The sequence below is a fragment of the Prinia subflava genome, chromosome 10 (genome assembly GCF_021018805.1).
Source record: "Prinia subflava isolate CZ2003 ecotype Zambia chromosome 10, Cam_Psub_1.2, whole genome shotgun sequence".
NCBI classification, from domain to species: domain Eukaryota; kingdom Metazoa; phylum Chordata; class Aves; order Passeriformes; family Cisticolidae; genus Prinia; species Prinia subflava.
The window spans coordinates 14,509,001-14,526,387 of record NC_086256.1 but is presented as its reverse complement, the minus strand read 5'-3'; the positions used below and the strand labels follow the sequence as shown (position 1 = coordinate 14,526,387).

Below are 17,387 nucleotides of genomic sequence, written 5' to 3'. Positions count from 1 at the left end.
TTTGAAGACTTTATCTCTTGTAGTTCTTCCACTGTAGGTGCTTTTTTCGTTGATTATTGTCACTTTGCAATTCCCTCTACTTAATTTCATCCCTTGCCCTTTTGTATTTTTAACTTTTGTCTGGGATTTATGAGCAGATGTGAACTTGTTGGTCCAAGCTTAGTTACCCAAAAGTTGTGTAGAACATGATTAAATTGATTTTATTTCTAGAGTTAATGTATGCTGAGGAGAAGATACCACACAGTGGTTTGGGCTTGGTGCTGTACTACTCACAGAAACTCTGTTCACCTTAGTTGGTAGTCAGAGTTAGCTCCCCATTGTCTGCAAAATACCAAGCAGATGAACCTGAGGCAACTTATCAAATGGTTGGTTACTGCAGAAATTTTACACACTGCTTGTTGGCCAAGTCCAGCTCTACTCTGTAGTTGGGAGGTTGTGCTTTGGGAAGGGGTCTGAGAAGCTGGACTCTCACTCCATTCAAAGTTTCTGCTCACACAGGAACCAAGAGTGCCATGACGTGCTGTAAGGTCCCCTTGAAACTCATCCAGCATATCTCTGAGTGTAGCTCTTATTACATGTGAATTCTGGTTTTCAGCCTGTAACATGTTCGGGAAAACTGATAGTGTCTACTGTGCTGTACAGTGCCACATGCACCAAAACAAAAGACAAAGCTAAGCTCAATCTTAAGTCATTACATCAATAATAGTACATGAAACAGTCACAGAAGCTAGTTACTTAACCTTAACTTTCTGGATTTGACATAGAACTTTTTTTTTGCTCCTCACTGAACTTGAATTCAGTGGACAAATTTTCCATAACTCAGATATTTTAAATGAACATAATGTCTTTCACCACTAAAAGAGCTCCATTCTGTGTAGTAATTACTAGCTCAAACACATAATCAATGATGATATGTTGCAATGATGTTGAATAAAATAATCATACCAGCTAACTAACTGCAGTCAGGGTCAAGCTGCAAGAATTAAATACTACTTTGTATGCCAAACAAGGGGATGTTGCACCCCTGTTACAGTATTATAGAGACAGGTAATTATGGCCCATCATTAATTATCATTTCCCACATGTGATACAGGATGGCACACAATACCTGAAAACCGAAATTGTTTCTAAGTTATCGATAAATATTTCTTATTTTTTTCTGTGGGTTGTAGAATGTCTTCTAATTTATGTACATGTATCTAATCAAATGAGGCCCTTGATCTGTTGTTACATTTGCATTATCTGGCAGCAGAGGACCAGTGCCCACTACATGATCTTTAGGGGCATAATATATATTTTGTTGTCATTGAGGCCAGTGGTGAAACACCAAGAAGAGACACAAACACATTCAACTCTTAGACCTTTCAAAAGCCCTTTCCTTCACCTTGTTCACCACTGCGATCTGTAACAGTTAAGCTTTTCCAAAAAGAATTGAAAAGTACTAACAGGAAGAAGATGGTTTTTCTCATATGCATAAAATGCTTTTCCAGATGTGAATCCTGATGCAAAATATTCACTTCTGTATGCTTTGGACACAGATTTTGCTTCCAGCTTCTCAACTGCTTCTTTTTGTAACAAGTAATTTCTCTTTCCCTTGGCATGCACATGGAGTATGGATTCCTGATTCACAGAGAAATCCACTCCCTGCTATTCAGTATTGGCTCTGGTGCCTTGAGGACATCTCTGGAATAAAACATGCCACACGCAAAACAAACAAACACAAAGTTTGAAAACAGAAGAAAGTTTGAAAAGCAAAGTACAAGGGCAAAGTACAAGTGCTACCAACTGCTGGACAGATTTTGAGATGGAGTCGAAAAAAGATATGCAGTAAGGTATCTGTCCTTACTGATGCTTTGTGTGCTACCAGGTGCTTGGTCACACTAAATACAAAGAGGAACTGTACAAATAACAGTAAAAAATGTACAACTACTGTGCAGTTTATTAAACAGTAAAGGCAAAGGGGAAAAGAGGTTGCTAAAATATTGATAATGAGCCCAGTGTCTAAAAGATTCTGCATTTTTAGGTTCTCCCTTCTGCACTATGACCTCGCCAGCTTCTTTTTTTGGCTTTTCTATGGTTTTCTGTTTATTCATTATCTCTATGGACAGACTTCTTCGAATTCCAGGATATAACACATACTTTTAAGTCCATGGTTAAAATTTATTATACTGCTTTTTAGCAATGGGGAATCCATCACTGCATTCCAGTTTTCTAAATGATAACTAGTGCATTTCCTGAATGAACTGTCCAAAGAAGTAATTTTGCAAAAATAAATCCTGTAAATGCTGAATTCATAGCAAATTACACTGTGACCATGTGTGCCTGGCTGCTATTGATACCAAAGTGTTGTACCAATATTTTCCTTCTGTTTCTTTCAGTTTACTTGCTTCCCCTCGTATCATTCACTCCTGTTTTTCACTAAAATGTCTGCCACTGCTCTTTGAGGTGCCAAAATTCCTTTTCTGTAGCACCATTCCCCAGTCCTGCTTAATACCTGCTTGGAAAAGTTCAGATGGCAACTCTGCACAAGCAGGGAAATTTCAACAGCAGGAGATTGGACTATAACACTTGTATTTTCAGCCTAGTAAGGTGGAACATGTGCTGAAATACACCTCTGTCAATGGGCTAGGAGCCACAGGAGCCAACATTTCTTAGGTCACATGAAGCTGCTGGTTCTTCAGAGCATATTTCTGCCCAAATATTTCTGGATGCTTGTCCACTGTGGAAACAGAGTAGAAAAAAATTTATAAAATGTTCACTGTATTAGTAAGCTTAAATGGCACACATTTAAGAGTAGATCAGAGATGTGCTTAAAGTCAGACTTCAGACAATATTCCTTAACCAAGTTCTACAACAAAAACTGTTTTTCTGGCTACAGCATATGTTGTGTTTGTTTTAAGGGGAAGGGAGGCAGATTCAGGTGGGGCTGCTTGGTTCAGCAGAGCCCTGAGCTGTGGCAGGATCCAGCAGCTGCTCCTTGCTGCAGGATATTTGGTTAACTGCAGCACCATCAGGTCTGATTGAAGAGGGATTGGTTAAGATGGTGAGAAGCAAGGGAACAGCAGACAGAGCAAATGTACACTGCTGATGAGACAAAATCTTTTGGAAGCCAAAAAAAACAACCCCTTCAGCTACTGAGAAAATTCCCCTTACATTTTGGGAGAGGAAAATCTGACTTTGCTGACATGTGCAACTGGATTTTTTTATGCTTAGATTAGATACTGTTCAGTGATGGAGAGCAAATATTTGAAACTAACTTCAAGCATCTCATAATGATCTGTTTGTTAAAATGTCAGGGATGATTTAGGAAAATGATTTATTGAATTATTCAGGATTCATCTCAACTTAAAACTGTTGTTTTCCAGGATTGTTTTAGTGTTTGGTAATGTTAGTGTTTACCCAGGCTGCACCACTCAGAATGACTAAGTGCAAGTTAATTCCTATTTTTCCTTGCCACCTCTGTTAAAGAAATTCAGCCTGTACTCTTCTGAATTAGAAATCTTTGATGTTTATACGCACATTGAGACAGTACAAGGGTAGAACTGTCAGCTGTACTATGTGCAACTGGTGTCAAAAGGCAGAGCTCATGAACACAAATCCTGAAAAATAATCTTCAGAAATTACATGTCAGCAAATTTCTCTGGTTGAACATAGTTTTTGAAACAACAGAAGGAAACCAAGCTGAAATAAAAAGTGCTTTGCAATGAAAAAATAACCTTACAATGCAGCAAAGGAAAACCAGTGATGTTCAGGCTGTCAGTGGCTGCTCCAGAGCAGGCTGCAAATGGTCAGGCTGCAGGAGTCTGTGAATGGCAATAAAATACTGCAGTCAGGCCATGTGCCTTGGAGCTGAGCTGCTTTTGGGAAGAATAGACATAAAACAATTACCACATCTTTCAGAGAGGTAAAAATTAGCAGGATTAGGCACCAGGGATGCATATTTGACGGAGAATGGAAACTGCAATTCCTTTTGCTTGAAGGAAAGATTAAGTGGACCTTAACTGATATGTTCAGGATGCTCAACAGAAGGAGTTGTTGGAATTATCCTGAAAAGTCTGGGCTTTAGGGATATACAAAAGAGAATTTTAAACCATAGGCCAAAAGATAAGTCAGCTGAGGAAAGACCTTTTTTTAAAGTCTGGTGAATGCATGGGACATTGTCAAGGGCTTCCAAAGAAGGAGCTGCTTCAGCTTCAGTTGTAGAGATTATTGTAAATTCTGTGAAGGATTTAACAGTGAATGGTAATAAAAATATTTCTGTGTCTTATATTGTGCTTCTTGTTTTTACCCTGTGTGACCTGATACACTATAGTTCCTGCTGAGAAGAGGGGAGAAAGAGGTTACAGTATCCAGAGGTTAGCTTTACCAAGCTGCTGCTCACTTTTCTTGAAGGATTTTCCAGTGGTTCTCTTTATCATTTGGTTTCAGCTGGAGGAATAGTACCTGCACATGGTATCTGCAGTTTAACTTCCAAGGTTTTGTCAGCGATCACATCCTACCCCCACTTTGTCAGGCAACTTCCCTTAAAAGCAAGCATTCCTCTGCAAGTGCTATCAAACAGAATTACCCTACATTACACTGGAAGCAAAATTTAATCCATTTATTTATTTATTAAAACTGCTGTAGATTAGGTGATTGGTGCCAGTACATCTTGCCTGTCAAATATTCTGGTAGTTGAATTTTTGAGTCCTTTAAATAATTGAATGAAGTATCAGCTGCAAGGTACAAATATGATGCATCTCTACTCTTATTCACTTCCTCCACTGGCTGTAGCAAATCACAGATTTTTCACTCAGATTATCACCTCTAGTTGATTACCAAATAACTTTCTCAACAGACAGAAAATTAATAGAAAAATGCTATTGTGACAAGATATTATTTTAAATTTATTATGTCAACTCATTAAATCAATATTGAATTAAAATATTTGAGAATGCTGAACTGTAAATGAAATAGCACTGGATTGAAAATTTTTCACTTACCACTGAAGAACACATTGAAGTACAACCTGGCAGGTAACTGCTCCCATGGGAATGTTTGAAACCAGCTGGATATTCATTTCTCACTACCAGGTTTTTCAATCGATTACTCCATACTTGGGTTTGCATTAAGTGTACAATGTGTTTTCAATTATTCAGCTACAGTCCAGTTTCTAACACGGAGCATATGCCCTGGCAAGATGTTTTTGTCTTTCTCAGGCATGTGTTGGTTGTGAGATCTGGTCTCTGATTCATTTTCCATTAAATGCTCCTGTCAAGAAGGTTTCTAAAATGTTGTTATTATGCTATTTTTGTCACTGCAGACTTTTACACAAGTCCTTGTAAATGAAAGTTGATGACTATTTTTTTAATAAGTTGCTGATTTCTTTTTTTACTCACTTCAGGATTTTTGCTTTACTTTTTTGTTTTCTAATGCATTCAGTTTTGTATTTGGAATGTACCACTGTTCCCAGAGGATTGAAGGGATACTGGAAGACTGATTCAACAGATCTGCTTTGGACTGTATTCATTTTCTTACATAAGATGAAGAGAGAGTTGAAACCTCAATTCAGTCTTAGTAGCTGGTCTTATAACAAGCCAGTCCAAATCTGTGATTTTAAGAGCCACATGATCTTACAGAAGGTCTGTAGGGAATGATGTAGGGAGAACATAATTTTATGGCTAATATGTTAACAGAACAAGATGTTTTGCTCTCTGTACTACCTTTTCATTGAATGCTACTAATTGAAAATTCAAAATTATATTCCTAAGTAAGGTTTTTGGTTATCTTACCTCTGTGCATACCAGCCCTAACATTTTCCCAGTCTCTGTTTTGAATAGAGGGTGGAAGAGCATTTAGTTAACCTGTCGTGAATTTTCTGCCCTGAAGTCCCTGTTGCTTTTAACATTTCACTGGCTTCACTTCTAGTCATCTTGACTATTGTTTTGCTTTCCCTAGATATCCAATTCCAGTTATGCCAAGTTTCTTTTACATCTTTTTTATCAACCGTTTTAGTGTTTTTGCTGTAAATTTCCTTAACTACTTTTGAGGAATAGCCAACCTATAGGAAACTATTAAACAACCAGCTTCTGTTCTTGCTCTGGAGGGTGCCATAGGCTTGCCCTAATATGCTGGGGAATACAACAGCACATTCACAGTCACTGCTTCCTAATAATTCCTTTCTCCCCAGAGTAACCAAGTCAGGAAGACAGTACTTCTGAATTGAAAAGAGAACTTGATCAGAGGCTGTATATTAAATGGTTCACTGCTGGGGCAAGGCACAGCTCCCCATCTTTCTGATCAGCATCTTCAGTCCTGTAAACAGTGTGGCATTCAGTGGGAGATCAGGAGTGTCTCTGTGGAAAGAGAATAGGTCTGAGTTTCATCTTGGCTCTAATTATGCCTTCTGTTCTTTCTGGAATAAGAAAATCAAAGTGATTAGTCTTTAGCATTTTGAAGCTGTACCTCCACAGGTCTTACCTTGATAAGCAAGAGTACAGGGTAATTCTTTGTGTCACGGATTTCTGCCTGCTTCTGAGGCCTGCTGTTGGCTCTGAGTGGGAGCTCTCACTCTCAGAGTTCATCACAAAAGTCCCTCATTGCTGCCAGTGACGTCTGGGCCGTTGCCTCAGTGCCAATATCACCTGCACCCATCTTTGGCTGTTGCCAAGGCAAGGGACATCTCACTTCTGACATAGAATACACAAGTTCCCACACATAATATATCAGTCCTGTGGCCATAGAGATGCCTGCTTATCTCTTTACTTCCTTCTATAAAGTAATTTGTGCCAGTATCATCAGCCTCAAAGGCTGCTGTATCAATGTGTTTAAACTGTGGGATTTCCAGCATAGTTAGCAGTCCAAGAGAACAAGTAATCATAAAATCTCTACTTACTTTGCACCTGTTCTGTTGAAGTACTTGAGGCTGAACTGTATTCACATTATGCAGATAAATACTGGATTTTTATTTTATTAAAGTAATGCCTTTTTTAAAATCTTCAATGCTGGTGTAGTGCTGCTAATGCTAGTTCCTTCCTACACACATAGAGGTGGCAATGCCAATGTGTGAATTGACATAACTGACTTTTTTTTTTTTTTTTCTTTTGGAAGTGTTACACACATTGTACAATTGTGTATTATATCCCTACTGAGAGCTTCCACATTTCTGCCATGTTCCAAGGGCAGCTGTGCAATGTACTCTGGGCACTTCGTGCTTTTTCTTCAAGCTCAATGTGTCATATTTTTCTCAGTTGGAACCTTGCACTATAATTTCTCTTTCTTTCAGGTTTCGTAATAAAGTAGGTATTGTAAGCACTGGGAATAAGGTTTTTAAAAGTACATCCTCTCATGTTGCCCATCCCATATGGTTGTACTTGTTCTATCCAGTGGAAATTTGTGAGAGAGCCTCAGGAGAGAATTATTTTATTTTTGAGTGCCTGAAAGGCTCTGATCCTCTGACTTCAAAGGCATTTGGGGCTACTGCTCTTGAAGAGAAAATTCTGACTACACCTGATCCAATGTAATTTTTGTTTTGACTGCATTTTATATTGTTCCACTGAAATTATTCCCTTTGAAATCTGTGGTCAGACTGAAGAGCTAGCAGAGCAATTATCATCTTTATTTGTGTGTTTGCAAAGCTTTTAGCTGTGCAGGATTGAGCTCAGTAGCAGATGTAAGTAGTAGGGTAGTATTGTGATGAAATCAATGCAATTTCCCTGCTGGCAGTAGCTATTTGCAGTTGGTTTGCTGAGGTGCAGGGTCCTTCTGCCTGGGCTGAGCCAGGTTAACTCGTGCAGCCCTCACTTCCCCACAGGTGCTCTTAGACACACATGGGGTCCTCTGTGATGAAGAAATGGGCCCTGCTCTGTTGCTGGAGAGCTGCTGACCATGAACTAGTGTAGATACCATGCAAGTAAAAGTCTGCTTTCTTTTTATGCAGGGATCAGCTGGCTTACCTGGAGAAGCTGGGCCACCTGGAAGCCTTGGTGAAAAGGTATAATAACACATCTGACTACTCAGCAGCTTTGCAAACCATTGGGGTGATAAAGTGCTGGTGAGGGATCATTTACTGACCACTGTCAAAGCTAATATTCCTGGAGCTATTTCAGAGCATGGGGATGTAATAACTGCTAATCCAAATGTTCCTGTTTGAGGTATGTGTCTGATATCCTTGGTTTTACTCCACAGTTAATTTAGACTTGATAGGTTTGATACCTTACTTATATCCCTTTACTATAGTGCTATTGCTTCAGAGAAACTGGCATGAATTATACTTGTTTTATACAAATACTCACTGGTCTTGTACTATTACATAATGAAGACAAAAGTAGAAAGGTAAAACTTGGCTGTATACATTAACTGAATTAAAAAGACAAGACTGAGTTTTGTCTGCTGTGCAGTAACAGTTGTGTTTGTGAAAGCTTGGCAGAGTCAGCATGACTACAACAGTATAAATAGCTGAAGTGTAATTGACATGGTTTTATTTAGGTGAAGCATTTTAACACTGAAAAACAGGAACCTATTACTGGACTGGATGTCAGCTTCAATTATGATAAATACATAATTGTTTGTCAGAATACTGCTGCACAATTTGTATTTCTTTCCTGCAGGGCTGAATTATTTCACCTAGATTGGTGTCTGCTATTTAGATATTTTATGGAGAAAGTCTTAATCGACTATTAGGAAGTCCATTAAAATCTGATAATAATATAATCAGTGAAAGGAAATAAATCAGTGAAAAGCCCTGCTTTAAATTTAGACAAATCTCATATGGTTTTAGTCATAATATCATCATAGAATTTCATGTCAAAGGATTCTTGTTCTTCATAATTACACTTGGCCCAACAAAGATTACTTTATGATACTGCTGCTAGTTTAGCTAGGAGGGGAAGGGCAGTAAAAGACTAATTAATTTACCATCAGCAAATGGAAGGAAGCTTCTTCATGGTGCAATAATTGTCACTGCTGTGCTGTTTCTGTAGAATTTATTGTCTTCCTCTCTTATGGATTAAGTAGTGCAAGGTAAACATGCTACGTGAATTTAAATGACAAATGTATTTCCAGCATAATTACAGGATGCAATATAAAATATAGCGTTATTGCTATGTTGTGTGCACTATTTGTAATAAAAGTATAATCTTCTGAGGATAATCTACAGCTATATCTGATATTTCAGCTGGATGTGACATGAATGAAAGGTGAAAAGGTATGGAAGAGACCCTTCCTGCTTCCCCTATCCAAGTTGCTTCAGCAGCTGCTGAAGGGCTGGCCTTCCTTTTAGATATGTGTTCTCCTAACACATACTGAAGAAAAGAGGAAAAGAGAGAAAAAAATTTCTTTTTTCTGTGTTTGCTGTCCTGAATTTTAGGGACCAAGGAACATACTATAAGTATGATGCACCCAACAGAGAGAAAACAGATCTTCTAGCAAGTTCTCAGAGACTGATGTAGTCAAACCTCTTGTTCAGTAGTCTAGGAAAAGACAGGACAGAGAAACTCAGTTGTATCATTTTTTCAAAAGATGAAAGGCTTGTAGGAAGAAAGAATGCAGAAATTTAAAAAAGAAAAGTTAAAAAAGGTCTCTGCACTGTTTCTGAAGGGCAGTCCCTCAACCAATAGTGTGATACACTGCCAGGTATGCTCAGTGGACATGGAAAAAGGGGAAGAATATTTAATGTTCTTTTGTTTGTTTGTTTGTTTGTTTGTTGTTGTTTGCTGTTTGTTGGTTGTTGTTGTTGTTGTTGTTGTTGTTGTTGTTGTTAAAGGGAGAGCGAGGCAGTCCAGGACCTGTTGGTCCTCCTGGAGAAAAAGGTGTCATGGTAAGTTACAAGTACACAGTAAGTTACAACCACACCTGTAATACTGGTGTGGTTGGCAGGGCTGAAATCTCCATGGCATTACACAGAAATTGCAGATGAGGGCCCATCTGTGGTGCAGTGGGTGATGTTCTTGCCATGGACAGGGATATTATGTATTTGCAGTAATTACTCTTTGAGCATCCATTAGCAAGGAAGAGATGAAGTACCCTGAGACAGCAGACCAGCTAAATGATCCATGCAGAGCCAATGATTTTTGAAGCTTTCTGTCCTTCATTTAATCCCTCTAATCTAGATTTACGTTCAGCCAACTACTTTTGATCCTTGCAAAATTTTTATTGGGGAGATTCATAAAATAGAATTTATTAATATAGTATCCAGTCTTATTAACTACTTTTCTTGGGCTGTTATTAATGCTTATTGCCATAGGTAAATCCACTGCAGTCATAGCAGAGAGAGCCTTTCCCAGTAGTCATTGCAGTCCTCAGACAAGAGTTGTTCTTGGCATTTGGTCTTGGCCAGGTCTGCCCACACCAGGATGTGTCCACTTTCTCTTCCCACTGTCACAGCCTTCTCAGAGGAGTTTGAAATTCATTTAGAACTCAGCATCTTTTGTTTCAGTGCATCTCTCCCAGCTAGTGCCTGTGTGTGGGAAAGCTTCCTAGGCTGCTTTAATGGTTACTAGGACATATTTCCAATCAAGCATTTAGTTTTTAAACAAAATTTGGGGAACAAATTGTGCAAAATTAAATATTTTATTAACTTATCATCAGTTATTCAGGTAAGTAACTGGATTTATTACTGTTACTATAATAACAATTTAGATAAAACTGTTCTGTCTTTTCTATGTTTATTTTAATTCTAGGGCTATGCAGGACCTCCAGGAGGCCCTGGACCTGTGGGGCCAGAAGGATTACCTGTAAGTATAGGGGGGTTCTTTGGTTTGACATAAAATGAACTCTTTTCAAACAGTCTTTTTGCTTTGCTGAAGTTAAGAATAGTTTCTAGTTTGTACTGCAATCTATAAAACTGTCATGAAAATGTATCCATCCGGACAGAACCTGTTCACTTGCTCCTTGCCAGGAGGATCTCTGAGAGACAGAAAAACTAATTATATGATTAACTCATCCGTTTAAAAATCACTCAGTTGAGACAAGTAGGGAAATAGAATTTTACAAGGATGGTTAATAGTTGCATAATATTTTTAAAATCCATTGGTGCCTAATACAGTTTAAATATATTCATTGTGTGTTTAGGTTTATTGTTAATAAATAATAAATTATATTCTAATCTGCTATGTATAATGGTTATAATTTGTGTACCATGGATCTTCAATACAGATAAAGCTCAAACCTTTTATCAGAAAATATTCATGCTTTTAACATACTGTTGCTGAAATACAAGTATCTTTTAAAATTTTGGGGATAATAGACAGAAGTAATCTATCCAACAGTCACATCAGTGTTTTGTAAAAATAATGTTACATTGAGTCTGTTAATTAGCTTTTTCTACATTAATTGTACAAACAGGATTAATTGAATTTGAACCATGCATGCAAGTGATTAATTTGCATTTCTTGCATTGATTGTTGCTCAAGGTGCATAAGCCTTGCAATTTTCAGTAATATGTGAGTAAAAGGCAACAATGAATAATAAGTTTGTTCGACATGTAGGGACCTTCAGGGGCACGAGGACCATCAGGGCCACAGGGACCAAAGGGAAGAAGAGTAAGTACCATTGTTCCTTCATATTACCCAGAGCAGAGAGTAGTGTGTTGCAAATATGAATCTGAAATATAACTCATTTACAGCTGCTCCCTTTGTGCTCTGGACTCAACTCATTTGTATTGAAATCAGATGGATTATACTTGTCTTTCCATGTAGGAAACAATATGAATCTTCATTTCTCCTCACAGTGAAATGGGCTTTGCCATTGGTTTCAGCTGTGAGCAAAACTAGAGGCAAGGTGACCACCTGACTGTTTTCTGTACACATAAACATGCAGAAGTTGTCATTTATAACTACCACTGGACTATTTCAATGTTTTAAGGGATATTTTCTTTAGCTGCATTTAGTTCTTTGGAAATACAATCAAAATCTCTCAAACACTGTTTTGAGGGAGGAAGTGTAATCAGAAGATACTTTGTGCTAGAATCTTGAACCTCCACTTGTTAGATTGTCATTTCCATTTCACTTTTATCAGGGAAATGGAAACCATTTTTTCACTGTGTACAAAACACTACTCCAAGCCCACATTAGTGAAGTGTCTCTCACCTTACCTGCCAGTTTGACAGCGTGTCCAGGGTTCCTAAGAGACTTGTACTGCTCCTACCAGTGGCTGGGCTGTGTCTACAGCTCCATTTATTCCTGATACATATGTCTCTATGATTTTGGCAGCACATCATGGAGTGCTGTACTTATAATATTAATATACTTATCATATACCAATACTATACTAATAATATAATAATGCTTATAATATGCTTATAAAGATCACTCTATATAAATCCCAAATATCCCAAGCTCTGTGAATGTTCCATTTTGGAATTGTGGTTTATGCTTTTGCCTCTACCCAACATGACTGGGAATGTCTCATGAAAGAGGGTCTCAGAACAGACCCAGGTCCTCAGGCTCTGAGAATAAACTCTTACTGAAGCCACTGAGAATTTTATCTGCCCTCAAGATCAAAATACCAGACCAAAAGTGGAATCTCACATAAGGAGAATATCTGAGGTGCCCTGAAACCTGGGGTTTGTCATCAGAAATAGAAGTATCAGAACCCTGAGCTCTTGTGAAGGCCTCAGAAAATGCATAGCACAGTCAGATACAGAAGTTAAATGGAAGCATATGGAAATTTTCCTTCATTATGTGGAAACTAGAGCGTATCCTGTCTTTGCAGCTGGAGTCTGTGGGAAGTCTTAGAAGCACTGACCCTCTACTTGTGCACTGTCACAGAATGGAATTCCTTCACTTCATAAATTTTGGACCTTTCAGCAATGGTTTTGAATCCAAGATTACCCAGCAGCTTACTTCTGTGTGAGAGTATCCAGCTGTTCACTCCCCAGTACACCCAGGAGTTCTGGCCAGCTGAAGGCAGGCTCTCTAGAAATCTGTGGACTATCTCACTCTTGGGGGATTTCAGGGAATGTGCCACTGAGCACAGCACTAGCACAGGCCTTCCTCAGCTCAGGCTTGAGACTTGATGTGCTTGGCCAGAATCACGTGGAAGGTTTATTACACTTTATTTTTTAGTGTTAATCTCATGAAACACAGAGAGAGAGCACCATTTTGTAGATACTTCAATGGCAGAATGATACTGAGGGTGAGAGTGCCAGTATGTAGGAGGAAGAATTTTTTTTCCATGACCAGAAGGAAGAAAAGCATTAGTCTGGAAACCTGGCAGTGTAAGCAGCCATGAAGTTGTTGTGTGATCTTTTGTTGTCTTTGTTTGCTAATGTGTGAAGTAAACCAGTGTCAGAGTCTGGTTCTGCTTTCAGATCATACCACAGTCCTGGACTAATACAGCTAATTAGCTAATACTAATACAGCAGCTTCTAGTTCAAGAAGAAGAGATTCTATATCATTAGGTTCATTTCATAAGTGAGACCTAAGCAAAATTCCCAACAGCTACTAAAATGCTTAGCACTTAGTATTCTTCAGATTGGCATCTGGTGTTTTAAAGCTCAAAACAAGTAATTTTTCTGCTCTTACTTTCCTGGAATGCAGATCATGAAATTTAGACTTGAAAATGCAGATAAATGACATAGTGAACTGCTATAACTTTGGGGCCAGGCAGCAGCAGCTCATGTCTCTAGCAGCCAGTAGGGTTGTCCCTGTTTTAGTATCTGTATCTGTACTGGCATGAAGAACCTCGGTTGCCTGAGGACATCTGTGCTTATTTTTAATGAACTGTGTCTTTCATACTTCTCACAGCAGTGAATATGGAACTTAGCAAATTGTGTGCACTTGGGAAACAAGTGTCCAGTGTGCTTGGTCATACGTGGATAGCTGAATGTGTTTATCGCTTAATTGTTCGAAGGAAATGAGATTAAATTGAGGACATTTTCTAATATTCTTCCATGTCAGCCACCAAAAAAGAGAAGTAGCTATATATTCTGTTTGTATTATTTTCGCTCTTCTGGTATTTGGGAGACAAGATGAGAAAGAATAAAAATAGTTAATTTGTGCTTTTACCTTCTTAGATGAACTTCTCAGATTATCATCCTAGAGTTTTCAATGAAAAATGTTCCATTTTAGAAACAGACCTGAACCCATGCCAAAGAAAAAAGTAGTAGCAATCGTTTGGCAGCCTCACTCCCCAGCTCTGTTGCAACCTAATTTAAATAACAGCAGGCAAATCAAGTATATCTCTCATTCTGTATTAGCCATAGTAAGAAATTGTACAATCCAATTCATCTGTTCCAATAAGGAGTCACACCATACTATTTATAGGAATGTTAGTGTGTGCTTTTGTCGGGATATTAAATTGCCTTTCCCTTGGATTCCTGCCCTTTGTTCTGTGGCTGGCTCAAGGAAGGCATGGCCCAGAGGATCATGTTGCTTTCTGTTACATTGTTTTCAATTCAAAGGTATAGAGTAGAAGGTTGGTGTTTTAAAGGGTAGGCTTTTTTGCTTAACTATTAGTGATCAGATCAGTTGTCATGCTCTGCCAAGGTGAACTCCATTGAAATGGAGACCTGTGTGAATGCCAGAAAGGTTTTGGTGTGTTATGTGCATAACACAGACTAGGAATCTTGTGCAGTCTCCTGACAGGCCTGACAGTCTTTCAAACTGCAAGCTATGATCTTCTTTATGATTTAAAGTTATGTCAGAAGTGTTGAAAGAATTTATCTGGTAATTCTTAATGATAGAAGATAAAACCTAGAAAGATATTTCCTTATTACACAGATCTGTAAAATGAAAACATGTCCTTTTACTTCTGTGAGTATTTCATCTTGAGAGTTTATCCTTTGCCCTGTGGAGAATGCAGAAAGAGAAATGACGGTCACATATCTAAAAAGTCTGAGAAAATCTAAAACTGTCCTGCAATTGCTTAACTTCACGCTCTCAATTTGCCCCTTCCTTGTGTTGCTGTAGGTGGTTCCTCCACAGATCTTCCTTGAGCTTCTGTCCCTTCTATCCCCACAGCTGAATGACCTGTCCTCACTCCATCTGTTTTTTCTTGTCCCTTCTCCTCCTGTTCTTTGAGACATTTCAGATCAGAGGACAATAAACCTGCTAAATCTGCCTTGAATTTTCATCACCACCAGTTTTGTGTGTGTTACAGACAGCAGTTAGAAAAAAAAGTCAAGAGCAGTAACCTGAAATTAATTTGATCAAGATGTTTAACTTTCTTTTGAATTATGCTGTATAGTAATTCAACAATTGAGTTACCCAATTACATAATCTTAACATGAGTCCCAATATAAATGTTTTTATAAAAACCTCCTTCACCTTTGAATACACCACTGGTGTTTTGTTTCTATTCTCTGAGCATGTCGAAGTCACAGATTTTTTTCCATAGACTTCAGTTTTGTTTGGTTTTTTGCATTGAGTGCCACGTGGCAGCTGTGTCATTTCTTTTCCCCTCTTGCTCAAAAAAATGCCTGTAATTGCTCAGTCCTCACCAAAACAAAAAAGATGCCCAGACTAGCCCAAGGATTGCCTCAGAAAAGTGTGTCCCAAACTACAGAGTATTTTATACAGCTCTCCCTGCCTGCCCTTTTTCCTTTTCCTATGGTTTCTGTGTTCCTTTGTGCTGGCCAGAAGCAGCAGTGCTGAAATGATGACAGATGAGTTCTCGTGGGATATTTCTGGCTTAGCCAGAATATGTAGTTATATATCAGCTCACAGGAAAGGCCTGTTCCTGAGAGGTTTTCATTTCAAGAGAAAAGCCTGAATGATTCTGGATACACACTGTTCCTGAGTTACCAGTCAGCCATTTTCACTTTTGCTCCAGACAAAAGTGGATGGGTACTCACCACATGTTCCAGGGGAGGTTTTGATATGGATCAGTAAGTCCAAGTCAGAGAGAACCAATTCTGGTATGTTTTTTCTCAAAATATTCATGAGAGATATGGAAGTCACAGATATTTTTGCAGGGAAAGTAAACTAAATTAATTCAGATGTGCTTCCAACAGAGTAATTTTACAAGGCCCTATTATTATCATTTAGACTAGCCTTATGACTGAAAATCAGTCATGATTGGATGCCCTTCACAATAAATCATGACCCAAGATGTAAGGTTCTCTACAACTCAGAAATTCACCATAGAAATGGAGATTGTTTCCTCTGGGCACTGCCATGGTAGTGTACTAACTCCCTCTGATGCCAGCCCAGCCCAAATGCCACCAGGAAAGCTGTTGTGTCTCTTCCTCCCAAAGCATACTGCTGTAAAGAGCCTGTCTTGATGCTTATCTAGTTCTTCCTTTGAAGTGGTCATTAGTTTTGAGTTGTTATTAACTGGTTTTAATTTAATGTTCCATACCTAAACACTCATGTTTTTAAAATTATGGAAATCACCTCTTAAGTCTCCATAGATAAAATATTCTTTTCCATTTTGCTCATGATCTATTTAAAGATTTTTCATTTGCATATAAGCTAATAGATTTAGATTTCTAATCTTAAATAATAAAACTCTGAATGTTTTGGCAATGAGTATTTGGTGTATTATGCTGCAATAATATAACAGGTTATCTTTGTTCATCTATTGCTTATAAAAATCAATTTACAAAAGCATTTTAATCTAACAATAGAGCACAATAGTTCACAGTTATAAATTGCTTCTAATCTTGCTTCAAACGAGTTTGCTAGTGGAAGATCTTTGTTTGCTTTTTTAGAGTCTAACTAGCAAGATGAATTTTTGCATATGCATCTTATAATGTGCTCAAAAGCAAGCACTCTGTATATACAGTGGTCATCTAAATCCCTCTAAGTATGTCTGTTGCATGAGTACAAGGTGGATGGAAAGAAAGAGCAGAAAATATCAGCCTGCCATCTGGCTTCAACAGAGACACTGAATGTTTTGTTTACATACTTTTCAAAAAATCTTTCTCTTTAAATTCACAATTCAACAAACCAGAAACTTATTTTGTTCTTTGAAGCTTTATTTCACACTTAACACACGATGAAAACTGGTTTTCAAGCTAACAAAATGTTTCCCCTTTTCTATAGCTTATGTAACATCTCTTTAATGACAACCAAAAATAATGCATAATTAGTATTTCAAATCACTTGTTCAATATTCAGGGGCCAAGAGGTCTTGATGGTCCTCCAGGAGAACTGGGAACAGAAGGTATTAAGGTGAGTGTTTGCACTGCTCAGAAGGTATTGAGGTGAGTATTTGCATTGCTATCAATCACTGAGGTAGACCACAACAGATAAAAGAAAACAAAAAACCCCTGCCCATCATGACAGAAACCACAGAGTTCCATTTAATCCAAGAGAATTGCAAATTTCTGTCTTTTCCAGCTACTTTGAGCACATCTAAGCCTGAATCTGCACTTTCTGTAGTTACCCAGCATTTAAACTCACAGTAACTGAATGCAGCTAATCAAGCAGATGTATGTAGAATTTACACATTGTTTGTTATTTCAG

General features: G+C 38.1%; 1 protein-coding gene across 2 annotated transcripts in view; it reads left to right on the top strand.

The window, feature by feature from the left end:
- The window catches only part of COL24A1 (collagen type XXIV alpha 1 chain), a 120,981-nt gene that overhangs the window by 67,542 nt on the left and 36,052 nt on the right, over positions 1–17,387 (top strand). For both annotated transcript variants that reach the window (XR_010081463.1, XM_063407447.1), the window contains exons 25-29: positions 7,919–7,972; positions 9,743–9,796; positions 10,659–10,712; positions 11,466–11,519; positions 17,040–17,093. Coding sequence is in view for 1 of the 2 variants with exons in the window: in XM_063407447.1 (XP_063263517.1) it covers positions 7,919–7,972; positions 9,743–9,796; positions 10,659–10,712; positions 11,466–11,519; positions 17,040–17,093 (270 nt within the window). In the remaining variant the exon portion in view is untranslated. The remainder of the gene's footprint in view (positions 1–7,918; positions 7,973–9,742; positions 9,797–10,658; positions 10,713–11,465; positions 11,520–17,039; positions 17,094–17,387) is intronic.